Source organism: Coloeus monedula, assembly GCF_965178545.1.
Source record: "Coloeus monedula genome assembly, chromosome: 2".
NCBI classification, from domain to species: domain Eukaryota; kingdom Metazoa; phylum Chordata; class Aves; order Passeriformes; family Corvidae; genus Coloeus; species Coloeus monedula.
Genome location: NC_138782.1, coordinates 66,023,146 through 66,043,321, shown reverse-complemented (window position 1 = coordinate 66,043,321; position 20,176 = coordinate 66,023,146). Strand labels below are relative to the sequence as shown.

General features: G+C 42.2%; 1 protein-coding gene across 1 annotated transcript in view; it reads left to right on the top strand.

The window, feature by feature from the left end:
* RSPO3 (R-spondin 3) overlaps positions 1-12,449 on the top strand; it is a gene marked incomplete at its 5' end in the record, with an annotated part of 60,446 nt that extends 47,997 nt beyond the window's left edge. Inside the window, one exon of the mRNA XM_082303053.1 lies at positions 12,119-12,449. Within this exon, the coding sequence (XP_082159179.1) occupies positions 12,119-12,312 (194 nt within the window). The 3' untranslated portion in view covers positions 12,313-12,449. The remainder of the gene's footprint in view (positions 1-12,118) is intronic.
* Between the last annotated feature and the right edge of the window lie 7,727 nt (positions 12,450-20,176).

Sequence of the window (20,176 nt, the reverse complement as noted above, 5' to 3'; positions counted from 1 at the left end):
GTGACCATTTATAATTAATATTAATGAATGGCAGATGACAGATGTTTATTGCCTAAGTAGAAATGTGCATTGCTAAACCAGAAGGATTTAGTTTAAATCCAGAGGAACTGACTTTATTTCTTGTACGGATGTGGGTGGTGGTGGGGAATGCCAGTGGGTGATCCAGCCCCAACTACCTTTAAGCATGAGCATGGAAACAATAATTCTGTAAAGAAGGATCCTGAGACCTCTATTTGAAGTACAATATTTGCTCCTTCAAAACATTAACTGAAGTAAGGAGCACTCTCTGCACACTTCAGCAGCTCTGATTTGCAGCAGTAGTGGGTTTTATCCATAGATTCTAAAGCACCAAAATTAAGGAGCTCTTATCTCTGTTTTACACTTGTGGAACCTGAGGAAGTCATGGTATTATAAAGAAAAAAGTCCTTGTTATGGAGACAAAGGATCACATTCCCAGACACAGTATATTTTTTCTTGCTGGTTTTTTTTTTTTTTTTCCACAGTGGTCTTATATTAAAACTAAAGCTATGATGCATAAATCTCTCAAGTTTAAATGTGACACAGTGGAGGATGTAACATGGACATGGAAGAGTCTCTGTGAATACCTCTGAATACTTAAGGCTGATGGAACCTCTGGTTTCTATCTGAAAGCAACTCAGTCTTTCACAGCACATAAATTAACTTCCTGGACATAGAGACATCTTGGGTAATGTTTTCAAAAGTGCAAGAACAATTTTCAGTAACTTCTTAGAGTTTCTGGTTGAGGTTGGAGTAAGAGTCTTATTTGTTCTGAGTTCCTTTGACAAAGCATCCTGCTCCTTATAGTATCTTGTTACAGATGTATGCACCAACTATTTGCTGTTTTCTTGCCCCTGGAATTTCTACAGTTCTGTACTACACTGTCTGTAAACTGGGTATACCATTCCAGACCCTTGCAAAATATTATTTGGTTTAGTGGCTACAGGATTGGTCTCAGATCTTATAAAAGAGTGCCAAAGGAGCTGCTAACAAAAGCAGGTGGTTCTCAAATCTGTAGAAACAATGAGCAGTTTCTTCTTTTGGCCAAAGCAAAAGTTCTTGGAGTAGGCAGGAAAGTGATTAGTTACTCAGTTTGGAAGAGAAACATGAACATATGTGGTGACTAGTGGACGGTGGGCTTCTTCACCTGTAGGCAGGAGGCAGCTGGACAGAGAGGCTGCTGATCCCCACAGTCCCAATTTTTCCCATAGAGGCTGGAGAGGATGCTGACTTGTTGCAGTACATTCTTGTACTGAAAATATCATTCGCTGAACTTTTGCTTCAGGTTCCTTAGAACCTTTCTTGCATTCCAACAGATCAGCTCCTGTAACCAGCCCTGCTGTATGGGCTGCACACGCACCACAGGAGCACCTAGGGCTGTTACCAACTTACCAGCACTGCTGTAACACTCTTAAGGCACCAGCCAAGTAGAAAAATAAAACATGCAAGTTGTGCTGAATGGTCATTGTGCACCGCTGGCAGGATCTGTGTGAGACAGGACACAGGGCAGATATCTCCTGGTGGAGGTGAACAAGGGTTACAGACCTTCCTCAGCACTTGTGGTGCTCTGTCATGAGAGGCTGTGTCCTCATCTCAGTGGGGGCTGAGTCTCCTCCAGCCTTTGGGCCACGTGGCCTCACCCACATCCGATCTCAACAGCATGGCAGTCAGTCTGTGAAGTATCCTCAGTGAAGTGGGCTCCAGTGATGCACTGTCACATGGCATAATCATTCTTTGCATTCCACTTCCAGCTACTCATAAAGCTGGCTGCTTGCTTCAGTGTGCAAAGCTGTGTTACTACAAAAAGCTCTAAATGCACAGTTCATCCTCAGAGGGATTTAAAAAGAATAAACTTATCACATTCTTGGGGGAAAAAAAAAAAAAGAAAAAGAAAAAGAAGGCAAGACAGCCTGGATAAAATTCACATGGACAATTCCTATCTGTGATTCATGTTAAATTGAAGACTTACGGGAAATGCTAAAATATTTGCATTCAAGTTCTTTTCATGCATATCGACTATGAATCCTACTTGGAAATATTTTTTTTAATATCTTTTAGGCCATAATTTTCCAAAAAAATGGAAAATATCAGATTACCAAAGTCATTGTATTTCCCAGAAACTTGCTGATTTCAATGAAGTCCCAGTGGAAAGTAGGCAGGTTTTTGAAATAACCTTGCCTTTGTGTTAGGTTTCTGCCTAGTATCCTTCCAGTTTGTCCACTGGGTTTGCCTCCGGCAACCCACCTGGCAGGCTGACAAAGACTCAACAGCCTGAAAATCTGAGATCCCTCTGGCAACTTGGTCCAAAGATTCCCAAGCTTCCTCGGGCTAAATTCTGAATCCTTTCAGTATATAAATTCCTGGGCCTTTTTCAGAGGCAGCCCAAGAGTCTTGGTGATCCCAGTGTCCTTTTCCATAAGCTTCTCTCCACCCAGTAAACTGCCAGGTATTCTCTCAGTAGGTGAGAAAAATTCTTCAGAAACATATGGAGATGGCCAAAGTGAAATCTCATGTCACTCTTTTTGAGAGGGAACCTTTGGAGTCTCTGATCCATAAGAAATTTAGAAGCCTGACCTGTCATTTTAATCAACATGAAAATATTTGGAACTATTGGCACTACTTAGAGAGGGGAGAGGATCAATGCTTTGGCCAGCTGAAATAGTACACACACACACTGGAGACACAAAACAGAAAGAGACAGTCAATTTTCAACACCTTGATTTGAAAAGTATCCTTGAAAGCAAATTCTCCCTTCATTTACACCAAACAGCAATTTTGGTGACCTCCATGTGTTTGAGCAAGTACAACACAGAGGTCAGAATCGGGGCTCCAGTGAATTTAAGTAATAACAGCCTGCCTCTGTGCTGATGGTTTTGCTGAGAGGATCCATCAGGAGCTGCTGTCCCACTGCATGTTACCTGCTGCTGACAGGCTGATCCTGTCTGGCTGGGCTGGGGTGCACAGGGACTCCAGTCTACCTGTCAGCACAGGTGTCACCCCAGGCAGAAATGCAAACAAACGATGCTCAGAGTGGAAGGGACAAGTGAACCGTGCCGAGAGGGGCCAGAGGTGCATCCTGTTGACTCATCTTCCTTTACCTCCCTGGCATATCAGAAAACTTAAGGAAGTGTAAGGAGGTGGCTCCAGGGGGAGCATATAGCTGCACCTGTACCAGCAAATGAAACAGTGGAAGATGCCCAGGCTTCCTGGTCCTGGTGTGTAGTACCAGGGGAGGAACTGCTGGCCTGATCCAAGTGTTGGAGTTGGCACTTATGAATGCCTCCAGGATCTGTGCTCATTCACCAGTACAGCTGAGTTCTGAGCCATGGTTGCTAATGGAAAAAGGCATTCCTAGGGATACCTCCAGACATTGGGGTCATATAAGCATCATCTGAATTAGCAGGTTCCATTGAGGCAATCAGTTTAAGTAAAGCCAAGGAACACATCTTTTCTTACCCTTCCTTCAGAGCACACCAAGCACAAATTTGAGTACTAAAGAAACAAGTTCCTTTGTGTATTTTCTCTATTTTACTATTGTACTAGAAAGAGTTTAAATGTCTGCTGAGGCTAGCATCTGTCTCTTATCATGTATAACTTTTCTTGATTATTTCTAGAGTGGCAGACTAAACATGCAGTTCTGACATAATGCAGCATCACATTTTCATTTCTGGTTTGTTCAAAAGTCTGCACCAGCTGAAATAATTCTCTAAAAAAGATTGTATTTATGACCTCAATCCAAGCTAACAGGAGGGCTTGGATTATTGGTGACTAAAAGGAAAACAGCTATTAGAGGTTTCTCCCAATATCCTGATGCTCTAACAGGGTAAGGGCTTTTGATACCAATCACTATTATTCCCAATCTTTGTACTGGTTCCTGATTCCCTTAGTCTTAAAAGAGGCCTATCAAGTGTATTTGGACACTCATGGACCATTTTGCCTCTTTTAGGAGAGCTGTAAAAACCCAGTCCCATTCAGAAGTCATCATTAAAAGTCTCAAAAGAAAAAAATGCCAGTTTCCTAAATACCAGCATGGTCTATGTCACTTCCTGTCCTCAGCAATGGGGAGTGATTTTCTGCTCTGCTAAATTGCCATTACTTTCCTGTCTTTGGAAGCTGTGTTCAGACTTTATAAGCTGCGGGTTCTTATAAGATGAAAACTGTTATGTAATTACAAAATTGGTGTTGTTAGCACATTAGTCTTGATTAAAACAAGGCTGCTAACAAATTCCCCTAGTCCCAACAGACAAGCATGCAGGAAATAAATCCCCACAAGCGCTTGTTTGAAGAGGCAGCAGTAAATGTCTCCACAAACAGCAGACAGAACTCATTATAGGAATCCTCCTCCTCTGGCTGCTTCTTTGAATGGAGGACATTCTATTTTCAGGCGCTGGCAATGTCTTTTCCATGGCACAGGAAAGGCACATCCAACCCGTTTCTATTGCAAGAGGTCATCACAAGCCAGGGACTTTCCATAAGCCTTGCTTATGAGCTCATGAGTGTAGAAGTGTCATTTCCCAACCATCCACAGAAGAAATGATATCTTCTGACTTCCCATACACCTAACAGGATACAATTTTCTCCTTATCTCCTAGAGCAGCAAACATCTCCTGTCTTGGCGTAGCTAATCTGGTCAGCCTCCTCCCATTCCTCTCTGCCTGCTTTATGCAAATGGCTGTGGTGCAGGCCTGTGCTATTTCTGTATTTGGAAACAACATTCTCATTCCTGCTAATGTGCCTCTTTCAGCACTGTTCTTGCAAGGACAAGCTAGCACACACAATGTAAATAAGAACATTTTTCAAGTGAATGCAATCTAGTAGTCCAGATCCTATTTTCAGAGGCAAATGAACCTCAAGGATCCTCATACAAAGACATCTAAAGTCTACATCTAGAGAAGTATTTCCATTTTTAAGAGGAAATAGGACACATAAGTACAAGTTAGTCACTAAATCCCATAATACAGTTGCTCAACCATAAGTATCGATAGCGTTTGAGGTATAGCATCATCATAGAATCACAGGATGGTTTGGATTAGAATGGACCTTAAAGATCATCTAATTCCAACCCCCTGACATGGGCAGGAACACCTTCTACTAGACCGAGTTTTCGAAGCTCCATCCAGCATGGCCTTGAACACTTCCAGGGATGGGGCAGCAATAGCTTTTCTCGGCAACCCGTTCTAGAATTTCTTCCTAAGATTTAACCTAAGCCTACTGTCTTTCATTTTAAAGACATTCTCCCTTGTCCTGTCACTACCTACCTTTGTCAGAAGCCCCTTTCCATTTTTCTTGTAGGCTCACTTCAGGTATTGGAAGGCTGCAATTAGGTCACACCAAAGCTGTCTCTTTTCCAGGCTGAACAATCCCAATCCTATGAGTCTTTCTTCATAGGACAAGGGCTCCATCCCTCTAATCATCCTGGTGGCCCTCCCCTGGACTTGCTTCAACAAGCCAGTGTCCTTCCTGTGCCTGCAACCCCAGAGCTGAATGCAGTATTCCAGGCGGGGTCTTACAAGAGTGGAGGGGCAGAATCCCCTCCCTCGCCCTGCTGGCCATGCTGCTTTGGATGCAGCCCAGGACAGCACTGGTTTTCTGGGCTGCAGGAGCACATTGCTGGGTCGTGTCCAGCCTCATCCAGCAGCACCCCCAAGTCCTTCTCGTCAGGGCTGCTCTCCATCTGTTCACCCCCCAGCCTGTACTGATACTGCGAGTTGTCTTGACACAGGTGCAGCACCTTGTACTTGGTCTTGTTAAACCTCATGAGATTCCCATGGGCCCACTTCTTGAGCTTGTGCAGTTATCTTGTATTATCTAAGATCACCACACAGAACTATGGATATGACACGTGCCTTAAGATCTGTATCCATCTGGACTGGTATGGGAAACCAGGTAGGCTGTCATCATACATCTCAACAGCAGGAGAACATAGGTTCAGCCAAGTTAGTTGCTCCTTGAATGTCTTTGGACCTTAGTTCTGTTAAAATTTTTACCCATATTCTCTTCAGCAGTTGGAACATCTTCAGTAGTAAAGGCAGGCCAGGAAATGCACTAAGTCATGTAGCATCTAGATTGTTCTGAAGTTGTTGACCCTCACACTCTGGTTATCCGGAAATCTAGTGATTATAAAATAGGGCCACAACAGCAAAGGAAAAAAAAAGATTGCTGTGAAATAAGTTATGCAGTTATGCTGTTTAGACTTCAAAAAGACATACCAGATGAATCAGCCACTTGTGGCTTGGGAAAGAAAGGAGAAAGTCCATTGCATGAGTGGGTAGCCAGGGGTTTGGAGGATTGTTGGCAAGTAGTGTGAGTACATGCTACAGGCTATGTTCCAGAAAAAAAATGTGTCACTTTTCTTGAAAATGAGAATGATCTGCTCATTTGCATAATATGGCATGACTGTATTGTTGAGAGAGCTATAGCAAGGGAGTTTAGAGCCTGGGGCATGCTCCTCTTCCTGGTTTCTTTGCTCAGCATGGTTTCTTTTTGTCATGCTGTTGTTGTCCAGGTCACATCACGAGGAAAGTGTGACAGACTTTTTGTCTAAGAGGACTAAAAATGCCTCTGGGAAGGGTGTGGACAGGTGGGAAGGAGAGCAACACAGTATGGTGGCACTTAACCCTCAAGTTTTGTCCCTGTACCTCGTGGGGTACAAAGGTATTGGGGCACTGGTACTGCTGCACCAGTGCTAATAGTGCTCCAGAAGCCAGGAAAGCACCAAGAGGTCAGACAAGGCTGTGAGGGGTGTGAAAGAACACTGTGGCACGTTACAGCTGTGGCTTGTGGTCTTTTATTACAGCTCTTCAGCTTATTACAGTGTAGTGGGGAGGATTTGTGGTCCGTGGTGACAGGCACAGTAGAAGCAGCGGGACCCTTCCAGAGAGGGGCCTATTACATCAGTGCCTGAAATCCCGACAGGAGCAGTTCCATGACTCCTCTTGCTCATTTTGCTCTCCCACAGTAAATTTCTTCATGGGAGTGATGAAAGAAATGCAGTCATCACAAATGTCTGATGCCAGATTCTTATCCCTCTGGGATTTCCATGAGGCCTACCCTGTAACACCTCCCCCCTACCCCCCCAATCAAAGTGAGGCAGTTTGCATAATCAGATTTTATGTCTTCCCATGGTGTTTTGGCATTTCAGCACCCAAGTCCCCCGTAATAATTACAGCTGATTATAGTAGGTGGGACTAAGTGACAATGCTTAAAGCAGATGAAACCTGTCACCTGTGGTAGTTAATCCATGTCAGCCATGATTTTCTAAGTAACTGTCTCACAGTGTTCTTGAGTACCAAGGCCTCCCAAGTCATGGCCAATGCTTCCTCCCCGTAATCCATAAAATGCAGCTGCAGATCTAGTGGAAATACCACATCTGATGAGATTATGAAAAGGCTTCTCTGAAATACCCTGGCTCGTGTACTTATAGATGTATTCAGACATGGATTGCATAAATATAGACAGAGGAATTTCTTTGACCTGGGGCTATAAAATATATTAACAAGAACTCAGCACCTTGTATCTGATTAGACATATAATTATACTGTTATCCAAACTAATTTCATGTCTGCATTTAATTTGAACTACTGCACTTCTCAAAATTATAGCAAGTCTCTAGATTTTCCTCAACATAGGAATTTGCTATTATTAGAAGCAGCAAACGGTCCCCTGTGTACCAGAAAACTCACAGTGCCTGCAGATCAATTCTTCCAGTACAATTGTCTGTACAAAGCTTTGGTTCCGACATAAAAGCTATTTTAACACCAAACAATTACTTTATTTTAATATATATTGCAAGTATTTTACATTTCTAATACAACAGTTGTAATATACAATATAAGTATTAGTGAGATTCTAATACTTCTCTGATATTATATATAGTCTCTTCATGGGCAAAACACTCTATTGGAAAATGTTTCATTATCTCCCGTCTAAAAATACTTATCCTATATATATATTTTTTTAATTTGAACAGTTATCCTATTTTTTTTTTTTTTTTTAAATTTGAACAGTTTTATTGAATCTATTAGAAGAAATAAACGTCAGTAAGGTTAGTGCATCACAGTAAGAATACCGTGACCCACCGGGAAAGTTCACCCGCAGGCAAAATAAAGCAAAGAGAGGCGGTACGAGGGCGGGAGCCCGAGGGCACGGCCGGAGGGGACGGAGAAGGGAACCTGCGGCTGCGGGAGCCGCCCCCGCGCCGCGCCCCGCCTGGCGCGGAGCCGCGGCGCCCCCGCGCGGGCAGCACCGGCACTGCGGCACAGCCCGGGGAGCTCAGAGACGCGCGCAGCGTGGAGTGCTGAGCGCCTCAACCCGGGAGAGCTTCCCGACAAGAACACTCCTCGTAAAGGAAATTGGAACTCCAGGAGAATATTTTTTCTCCAAGTCACGTTATTGCCTCGTTTACTTCTTCGCTGAGTTTCAGTTTTAATAAGGGCCTTGCCATCTTCTTCAAACGCAAAGTAGGTCACAGAAATATAGAATGGTTTGGGTTGGAAGAGGCCTTAAAGGTCATCTAGTTCCAGCACCCCTGCCATGGCCAGGAACACCTTCTACAAGAGCAGGTTGCTCAAAGCCCCATCCAAACTGGCCATGAACACTTCCAAGGATAGGGCATCCGCAGCTTCTCTGGGCAACTCGTTTCAGTGGCTCATCACCGTCACAATAAAGAGTTTCCTCCTAACACCTAATCTAAATCTCTTCTCTTTTAGTTTAAAACCTCTGCCCCTTGTCCTATCTGTCCATATAAAGAATGTTCTTCATCTTTTTTATAAGCTCTCTTTAAGTACTGAAAGGCCATCTCTTATTCAGAGATGAACTTGTAAACATAATGGCCCATGTAATTTTTGCACTTTTCATTTCACAGATAGCCAAATGCCCAAATTTCCAATGAATTTCCACAATATCTGGTGCCCCGTTCAGTGTGCTGCTGGGAACAAATCTCTGGGAAAAAGAGAGAAGGGATATGAACAGAGAGGGTGATGTGCTCAAGAATGGGGCTTCAGCTATATCCCAATGCTAGCAGACAACTGCTGGTAGAATCTTCTCTTGGGTCTAAACTGAAACAAGGACTGACTGGGAATAACATTACACTGTCATATAAAAATTCCCATTTTTAAATATAGTAGTGAAAGGAACTAAAGAATCAGCAAAGACGACCCTTCCATGTTATATCGCTTTACCATAACAGCACAGGTCTAGAGGGCAGATCTTTTCCCAAATGGCAAGAGAATGGAGGTGGTAGCATTAAGCCTTGTACAAAACTGCACAGAGGACTCCAAACTAGCTATCTTCAGAGTAGAAGAGAATTAGGACTGATTTTTAAGTATATTCCAGAGATCAGTTTTCCTTGTCATTTGTAAAGACACCACTCTGATTAAAACAGAAACAGTAAAGCCATGCCTAGATAAGCCTCTAGCTAGACAAAGATATCTTATTCTTAGTATATCCACACACATATAAATACATACATCCTGCTCCATGGCTGAATGGGAAACCATTACATGTCATTCCAACATACTTAAAGAACTGTGGCTGGGAAGTCACAGCTGAATGATTTTGGCTAATCACCAAGTGAGTAATGTCAAACACTGAACGTCTGGACAGTTTCCATTCAAATAACATTTCATCTTGGGCCAACAGTATTTACAAACCACTGGAATGAAATCCCATACTGTCATTTATCCATTAGTAAGAGACAGCATTGCAGCTGGGTAAGATGCAGCCTTACTTCTGCATGGAGCTCTCCCAGTGGTGATAGTTCTTGCAGAGCCTTCCATGCCAGTTCTGTAGGTCTCCCCTGCTCACCTCTGTGCATCTCAGATGGCATTGACAAATTCAGAGAGGGATTCTGCAGGTATGTGGGTGCATATTCAGGTAATCTCTGACTGGTTCCCTGAAATTTAAGGTGCCATTTTACATTTAAAGTTTTACTCTTTCAGAAACAACAAATGATAAAGGCAGATGCTGGTCACTACTTGACTTAATGTGTGTATCTAAACCTTCCCTTGCTCTCCGATCCCAGGCACTGGTGGTAAAGAATGGAGAAGCTGTAAAACACTCCCATAGAGCTACGCAACAAGAAGATACAGCATATTCTCACATCTTGGTCTTGACCCTTGCTTTCTGCATACTCTTCACCTCCTCTGAATATCTCTTCCTTTGTCTGACCGGCACCTCCTTGGATGGTTATCTGTTCTCAGAACAAAGCCACTTCCCCTGCACCTACCACCTCACTGTGACATACTCCCATAGAGCTCAGTGAGGCGTCAAAGATCCCCATCTTTGATTTTGAGGCAGAAATGGGCAAAATTCCTTGCATTCAGCACCCTCAACAACAAGAGCTATTGCCAGGTTTGTGTAACTCCCCCTTCACTGGTGTAGGAAAGCCTGGATTCTCTCTGTTAAAATTTAAAACCAAAAAATATTCTTTCTGTAACAAAGAAGGACAGATTACTTTCACTAGTATCACTACTGGGATATCATGAAAGAGATTTTTTTCAATACTTGTCCAGAAATTTCTCCATGTAAGAAGGCATATGAGTTAGTATGACATTCTATCAGGAAAGCCTCCAGAGAGGTTGCCTTTGAAGATATCATTGGGATTCTTCTAACCACAGGTGAATTTCAGCTGCATAGCTCAGTAGTTCCACATAGACAAAAAATCTAATCTGTTTTAGGCTTGTGTGTACTTACAAGTTCAAGTTAATGTCATTCCTGCACTGACTTGTAAAGCAAAGAGAAGAAATAGAATCACAGAAATGTTTTGGTTGGAAGGGATCTTTGAGGATCATCTCTGCCATGGGTAATGACATCTTTCAGTAGATCAGGTTGCTCAGAACCCCATCCGGCCTGACCCTGAACACTTCCAGTGATGAGGTATCCACAGCTTCTATGAGCAACCAGTTCCAGTGCCACACCACACTCAGCATGAAGATTTTCTTCCTTATGTGCAAGCATAAATGCACTCCATTACATCATCTCCACAGCCAATCTACAAAGTTTTAATGTTCTTAAGGGGACAGGATGCTTTATTGGAGAGGTCTGCAGCAGCAGCAAAATCCTCAACATCTTACCTTATTTAAAGCAATAAAGTACTTGAATACTTAATTTTGTTACAATTGTCTAAAGTTTGACTTGAGACACCACATTTTAGTCTGAAGACCACCACATACCTGTGCTGGAGCAGACACTTTGCCATGGGATTCATGTTGCTATATCAAGAATGCCCTGGGATGCAGGTGTGGTGATTGGACATTTCCAGACACTGATACTGGTGTCCAGCTCCTAATGGGAGGTGCTAATCTGTTGCAGTGACCGCTCTCTTCAGCCCGGCTGGCACCCGCGGTGTGCGGCAGGAGTGGGGAGCAGGCCAAGGCTCGAGGCTTTAAATAAGCTGCTCCTCTGGAGTTCAGCTCTGCCCAGGGGAGCTGAAGCTCCAGGTGATGTGGCTGTCAGCAGCCCCGAGGAGGGAGAGGATAAAAGGTTGCAGGGAGGCTTGCCTTTGGATACAGCTCCAGGTTTACTGCCCGAAGGGAGTCCAAGGAGTGCAAGCACAGATCAGATCTGTGCAACAACTTGTAAAGGGAGGCGTTACAACGGGGATGGCCTGACAGGGGACCAATAGGGGTCTTTGGGGGAGGGATATGGACAGGGATAGACATTCACGCAGATCGATAGTCTTAAGGGGTGGAGGGAAAGCGATCACATGCCCCAATGGGGCATCGAGGTTTCAGGGATTTCCAGAGGGGAGGTATCAGAAGGGGCAGGATCTCAGGGGATTGATGAGGACCATTATAAGGATAATCAGGGAGGGCTTAGGTGATGGACACCGAACTTTCGGGAATAACGGGAGGAGTCTGGGTGATTGATGGAGAACCGACTGGAACAAGGGGAGGAGAACAACCGTATAGGGAACACTGGGGAAGCAGCTGGAGTTCAGGGTATACCAACTGGGAATGGGGGCAAGGGACTAACCAAGTTAAACATATAACCACATTACCAACTAATCCAAGGCTGGTTTCACGGGTTATGGCAAAGTGAGGGACTCAGGAATTGCAATAGCCTGAGCAAATCTTCTAATGTGCCATCATTTTTTTTTCAGGGAAAAAAAATAGGGAGGAGAAAAGAAAAAAGTCCAACAAAGATGAAAGCAAGGAGACAAGACAGGAAAGCAAAGGGCGAGCAGCCCGAAGACAAAACCGAGAACAGAGGGAAAACAACAACAAAACGCAGCCGAAGAAAAGGAAAGCCCCAAACAAAGAACAGGACCTGGCACCCGTTGATACTGCACATTAATGGCCCTCCCTGATTGTTTAAGTCTTATGATGCTGCTATCTCTACCAGATCGCCCTGACAGGTGTTCCAACCATTCAGGCCGCAAATGGACAATGCTACCAGTTATTATTAAACTTTAAACAACATTCCAAATACTTCCTATATTCTCCAAGCAACCATAGTTTATTAAAGAGATTGACATGAGCCAAGGAAATAGAAATCTAAAGATGGGATACTTTAAAACTGTTATATTATATGCTTCCATGCATCTGTAAAAGGCAATTAAGAAATTTTGTATATATTAATTATAGGGTATAAAATATAGCAATATAATAATGAATGACATTCAGATGAACAATGTTCTTTTTCTTTGTAAAATATTTTTCAAGTTATTGTTTAAGTATGAGGCAAGAGATATGTCTAAATCAAAGACGAAAATCGTATCCCTTCATATACTGTACATAATTAAGAGAAGGAGGAAAACATTTCTGAAGAGCCAGGAGGAGCCCAGTGTTTTACAACCTCTGGTGGAGCAGGATGGGGTTGCCCTGTGTTTTCCCAGTCCATGCTCTGGACATGGGCGAGACACATCAGGAAAAAGCCAGCAAGGCTTCAGCTGCTGAGGGATAAGAAGAAGAAGCATCTGCAACTTTGAAGACTGAATCCCTGAGGAAGAAGGCAACTAGGCTGAGCTTGAATAATGCTCTTATCTGTGGACAACACAATGTTTTCTGGTCTAAACAGTGGTACCGTGTGTGCTGTTTTATGCTTTTTATACCTATGTGTAACTTAAGTCTACATTTCAAATCTTCTGGTGAATGACAAATCGTATTTGTAGGAGACAACGTTGAATTAATAAAAACCAGAAAAATAGATCATCTAAGTATGTGTTTTTCACAGTGATGGTGTCACTTTTTCTACTGGGGAAGGGAATAATTTCATAGCTTCACAGACAGAAGAGGACACAACTTACACCCACACTGTGAATGTAGCAAAAGGGTATCCACAACAATAAATTTATAGAAGTACAGAAATTACAAACTTCTGTCCAATTTTACTTAAATTCCTATTCTGGTTCTTTTCTCTGACTCAGCAGAGGGGAAAATCTCCACTGCTCAGAGGACAAACCAAATCCAGTGGTATTGTTCTGGGTATGTCAGAGGTTAGAATGGCGCATCAGTGAAACACGGGTTATGCTACACACCGACTTGCTGCTCAGAAATGGACTTACCCTTTACAGAAACATTTTGAGGAACCAACACACCTCATGGTATGTGTTCTGTTGCCATGTTTTGCCCAATGACAGCTGTCCTGGGGATAGCAGCCCACCCACTGCGTGGACTAGAACAGGTGGCAGGAGTCAGTTCCCCTCCCTGTTCACTATTTCTGTTTTTCACAGTGAGTTTGACCTTAAAAAAGACACACTGAAGCCTGTCTCAGGCTGAGGACACCTGAGTGACAGGCCTCAGTGACTTTCCAAGGAATATCCTAATCATCCAGACAGCAACGTAGGATGGTCTCCTATAGTTTGCTTTGTAAGAGCTTTGTCTCTAATGATATCTATAGATGCAGTAGTCTAACCACATGATGTTTAAGGATCCCACAGTTTGCTTCCAATCTTCATGAGAATTAATTAAAACTTTCTGTAAACAGTCCCTGATTTTATGCATTTATTTTATTTTTTCTGCTGAGAAGACCAAAAGGCTGAATTTTACAGAGATGAGCATCATACACATGTAAGACTCCTCATACACAATGGAGTCTGAATGGGTGAACAAGCAAAGCAGAGTGTGCTGAGTGCCTGTGAGGGCCACCTAGCAGTGGGAGACTGGAGCAGGGGTCACTATTTGTGAGCTCCCAGCTCCATCTCATAACTTGTCTACACCCTCCTCCAGAGTGGTCTGGTCTCAGTCTCCCACTACTGATCCAAGCAGCAGCAGTCAAATTCCTCCACCAACATCTCCCCACCTTGTCGGCAGCAGCAGCTGAGGAGGAGCTGGTCTTGGTGTAGTGGAGGGTGCAGAACCTGTGTGCAGCACTGAGGCTCTGGGTGATGCTGAAGGGATGTAGAGAGAGGAAAGGAGAAATCCTCATGCTGTCAGACTCAGAAGCTGGCACCAAAAGATGAGGTACAAGTAGCAGTTCTGGGCTGAGAGGTGTTGGCATCACAACAGAAAGGGGAACCCAGTGCTTGAAACCCTCTCCTGCAGCTGCAGTCACTCATCTGTCTGCAATGCTGGTGGGCAGACAGGGATGTTCAGCTGCTCAGGAAGAATTTAGTGTTCAATTTACTTTCTCCAAGGATAGGTTTTTGGCCACATGTAGCATCCCTACTTGGATGCAGCAAACTAGGTCAGCAGCTGGATGACATGAATAGTTGAACTCAGGGAAGATTTGTCTGCAACTCTTAAAACTAACCAGTAGGACTGTGTCTTTTCCCTGCCTTGACTAAATATAGGAGCTAAATGACAAGGAGGTTTGGTATGGAAGAATGGCTTTTGATAGAAGCACAAACAAAATCTATAAAAATGAACAAGAGTGTTCAGAGAGGAATTTTTTAAAAAAAGGAAAAAGCAAAACTAAATGCTATACTCAGAACGTCCCTGATCTCAGTTATTCTCTACTACAATACTTGGAGGAGTCAAAGGAATGCCATTTATCTGGCAAAGATAAACAGAAGACTGGAAAAACAGTATCAAGTAGTTCAAGAGCTACAGACTGAGGGAAAGAAAGAGGGAGAAAGGAAGAGAAGATAATTTAGGATACAAATGTGAGCTCTCTTATGCAGCCAAAAATCCTTTATTACAAATTCCCTGCTTACACAAGAGGCAATGACAAGTCTGTCTCACCAAGAGCAGGATTGCAATACTGTCACTTTCAGCAAGGAATTAAAATCTAAACAGAATGTGGCCCAACAGTAATAATGTATGTCACTGGTACCTGAAAAAACATGTTACCTCTTTCCTGGAAATGAACAAGGAAGTTGCTGTCTCCCATGTTGCTTCTTCCCATACAGAAAAATGCTTGATAATATTGCGTATAACCATGGTGAAGCACTAAAAAGTACATCCAACTCACCTGGGCAACTAAAATTTTCTGAAGTCCTGGCACAGAATGTAGACTACCCTGCTGGTAGTCTATGGGGACTCCCAAGAAACTGAAGGAGAATATGGACCTTTGTAGGCCAAGTATGTTCCAATGGCATCTTTTGCCCACTCAGTAATAAATGTATAAAATCAGGAGTCAATGATCTTGCATGCTAGTGAGAGCTAGTCAGAACTCTTAGGACCTTACTGGAGAAGATCTGATTAAGTAGTAGGAGTAGTTGTGACTAAATCTGTGTGAAACTTCTTCCCTGACAATTGTTTCCTAGTTAAAAAATACCTCAAAATCTTAAGAGTCAATTTTAAGTGATTCCCAGAGGATTATGAACAGCTTTTCTTAAAATGGGACCTAAATTGAACGGACACGAATTATAAGCCAAATTCATAGTGTGCTCATTATTAAAGAATATATCTGAAATAAATTCCAACTATTATTTAAGGCCAATAGATAAAACACAAATTGAGTGCTATTTCTGACAGGCTGTTCAAGGAATTGTCATCAGTAACAAAGAGACAGAAAAATGCAAACAACTGTTATGTCCCAGGCTCCAGACCTGTCTGACCAAGCTGTAGCTTGTTCTCTCAACTGAAAATCTGAATAAGGGAATCCAGTGTTAAAGAGTTTAAGTGCTGAACTGCTGAAGCCTTCACTGAATTTTTCCCAGCAGCTTTATTCTGAGCTACCACAGCAGAGTTGTCAGGCTGACCAATGCACTAAATAAGTGACAGGTTTTGCTGTACCCTTTAGCAAAGTGGCAGCAGAAGAACCCATCAGAAGAATGGGACCATCATCATCACCAGTCATCCCCCACAATGAAGGTCTTGTGTCTCTACCAACAGCCTCTGGGTACTTGTGGTTGATGTGCTGACGGGACAGCAACACATGAATACTGTTATTAATTCAGAAGAATTCCTCTATAGCCCTCATGAGTAACTATAATTATTTTTTGTTTCTGTGGTTTTAGGCTCTGAAACTCATTGAAGGCTTAACTTTCTGATGCAGCATGAATTTACCATGACACTTGTACTTAATTGCTATGCATTGTTATTTGCAGAGACAGCACTGGGTTTAGTTCGCATGGTTCACATGAAGTTGCACAAATTCAAACAAAAACCTCTGCATAGGATGACATAACAGCTGATCATGGGAGCTACTCTTCAAAGTGACATTCTGCAAGCATCAGCTGCAGCTTCAGTCTTTCCCAAGTCCATCAGCAAGGGCTTGGTCACATTTTCAGGCTCAGATCTGCTACTTCACTGCTGCTATTTAGCACAAAGCTTACTCATTAAAGACCTTGCACTCTTACAAGCACGCTCACTCTGTAGTTACACATCCTCAAATAATTTTCCCATGTGGCCTCTTGTTAATGGGGGGTTAGGTTTTTCCTAGTATTTTGCAATAATTTGGCATAATTTAAAGAGAAGTTAAGTCAGCATGTTTGTTCACGATTTTAATAAACCATCTTCCCCTTACATCTTCCTCTCCTAACTTTGCTGTGATACTCCTAGTGGGTTTAGGCCTGCCTTTTCAGATCTGAAATGCTAATTGCATTTAAAAAGCAAGAGTACCCATTGATTGGTTTGACACAAGACATTTCTGTGTTTTCCTGAATTCTTGTTGATAGTGTTCTATACAGTGTTTCAGAGTACTAACAATGTCCATATAAAATAAAGTGAAATCAAACAGTCTTACTAGCAGACTCACCTGTAATCATGGAACCTCAGCCTGGCAAAAAGAGGGTAGGGGAAGCAGTCTCTCTTGGATAAAATTGGCAGCACAACTTCTTCTGTCGTCACTACTGTGGAGGCAGAACAAATTCTGCAGGTAGCACAAAAATATGAGGCAATATAGCAAGGACAGGAGAGAAAAAAGTTGTCAGCTGGTCTGCCACATTTAAGAGGGTGATGTGAACAAAATTAAACTAGTAACAGCAACCACATTTTCTTGTATAGAGGGGATAAAGCACTAGGATAAATGATCCCAGAATTAAACCAATGGGATTCAATTAATTTAGTTCTTGATGTGCATATAGAAGGAAACCAGAGATGAGACAAATTAATGCCGAAAAGGGAACAGAGTGCTGGCTGGCTGCAGATAAGCAAGAAGCTGAAAAACATGCTGTCACTATTATTTAATTGATGCATGAAGTAATCTCTACTCACTTATGGTCTATCCCAGTACACCTGTGTCTAAACAGATTATTAAAGTTCTACATATGTTCACACAGAGATTATCCAGGTGGAGCCAGTACAGCAACCAACACCATGCCCTAGTAAAACTCTGGTGTTTTCCCAGAGCATGATATTAAGGAACTGCAAATGGCTCAATCCTTACTATATCATCCATGTACTGTTCAAATACCTAGCAGTTCATAAAGGAAGCTGCCATGAAAAAGGAAAATGTGGATAATATTTCTTATGGCAATCAGCATAATCTGCTCAGGGCTGTGTTCCTTTTTTAAAAGAAATTATGTATTGGTTTAGTCTGCTGTCAAAGTTGAACAATGATAGAAACTGAAAAAACATCTTACAGCAAAAGCACAATTACAAATGGTAAAGGAGGTTATTTTTCACAGTGATGTTTCGTTCATAAAAGAAACCTTCAGTGAGTAAATTACAACAGAATCTCTCCTATAGCTAGTCTAATAATTCTGTTCTCTGGAAACAGGATTTACAGTTTCAGACAGCAGGAGAGGACTAAAAATGGGTGAACTATGTCCACAAGACACTGATGGATAACAGCATATCCCTGCTAGTTATTGGAAAAGTAATGTCCAAAATAATAAATTCATGGCCATCCTTTTATCAACCCTTTCCTCCCACTGTTACTCCTAAACTAGCTGATAAAAAAGCATCTGGTTTTGCAAGCCAGAGACCAAATAATGAGCAAGGAGGTATCAGTCTCTTTTTAAACCAGGACATTTCTTGAACAGTGGCTGAAGAGCACAATTCTGTCATGTTTGGTGATGATGTCTCCCATGTCAGATGCTTATGTCCTGCTGTCACTCTATTCAGCAATAATATCTGAGATATTACTGCTCTTCTAGTGTGTCACTTCCATTAAAGAGTGACTGACCATTCACAGAGTGTGATTAACTTCTATTTTTTCCAGATTCTACTTACTTCTTCCTAAAACACTTTTCTACCCACCAGCCCCTGCCTTCTGTTGCATAGAAGTGCCTCATGTAGGATAACTAACTCAGTTCTGCTGAGAACAAGATTGTGTGATTTGGATGTTTCACATGCTTGTGTGTGTGACTGGAGTCAGGGATGGAAAGACTGGTGGAGACTGCATTTTGGATCAAACCCCTCTAAAAGAGGGAGGATATTAGATGAGCCAAAATTATAGTTTAAAACACCTTGAAAGCCTGTGGGAGATCACTCACACATTTAAGTCTCTTGTAGTCATCTTTGAAATGAATCCCAAGGGTAGAGCCTGACCTCGTGGGCTACAGATTTGGCCCATTTCTACACCTTTGCAATATATTGTGCTATTTCTGTATTATTCTCCTCTCTACAGATGCTCTGCTCACTTCCTAATGGGATTTGTAATAAATGAACAGTCTTCTTGAATATTAATGAAGTTGTTTACATTATAGTTAATGAATAGTGAGGGCTGAGCCACCTGCTACTCTCCATCCTGACAAATCCTCTTTGGAGTACCTTTTGGTGATAGCTTCCCAGATAATCTTGTGCAAGAGCACATATTCTACTCCTTATGAATCCTTTTACCTTGTTGGCATTATCTGAGCTCCAGTAGTGCATCAAATGATGTAATTAGCATCTCTCATCTGTGGTTTCTTTTCACAGCCTGTTTCCTACAACCTTACATTTGCTGTGCCAAATGATTTACTGAAGTCTAGACATATTGTGCTTGCTGCTTGGAGGGAAAGAAAAAGAAAAACAAGTATTCTCATGGCAGTAGAAATCTTGCTTGAGATATCAAATTTTTGTTTTGGTTTGTTTTCCTTTTTTATACAAGAGAGAAATGTCAACACAAGACAATTTCTTAAGCACATATACCAAGAGACTTACATTTTCAAAATTAATCCCAGGGGAAAGAAAAGAATGATAATTAAAAGTAAGTATTTGAAAGTCAGCTGGGCACCTTAAGCTGAAATTCTGGTGCACCATTAGGGGGCCATCTCAATATAAGATCTTAAGAATGAAGCTTTTAGAAAGACTTAGAAGTTTTATTCAGCCGAGACAGACTTGCTCAGGGATAAGTAAGAATTCTTTGCAATTTTCTCATGGGTCCTGCAGGATCCTAGGAGCAGTTTCATACATTAGGAAATGCAGGTCCACTGCACTTTAGTGTCTGTCAGTGGGTGGTTAAAAAGCACAATGTGCACATTGTACCTAGGCTGTAATTAAAGAGGTATCAGCTATTTTTCAATATAGAAAGCTTTGTCTTCTGACTACAAGAATAAATAATCCATCACTCAGGAATGCTGGATAGTCATAATTTCAGGCCCATAAATCATACTTAGCAGGTTTTGTAACCAGTTTTACTGAAAAATTACTTCATAAAAATCATAGTAGCAGCACCATGCATTGTATTATTTATTGCTACAAGGGAAAGCTGCAGAATCATCCTTCTCATCCTTTAGCCATCTCCCCCTGTGGGAGAGCAGTAACTGCCATGTTTTGAAGAACAGTTGACAGTATCATAAGGAATTTCTATATTAATTTGAAAAGTGGACATTCTGTGCTTGCTATAAGGCAAAAGGCAATGCAAAGCATTCAGTGGATTACTTAAAGAATGCATTGACAGCACTGTG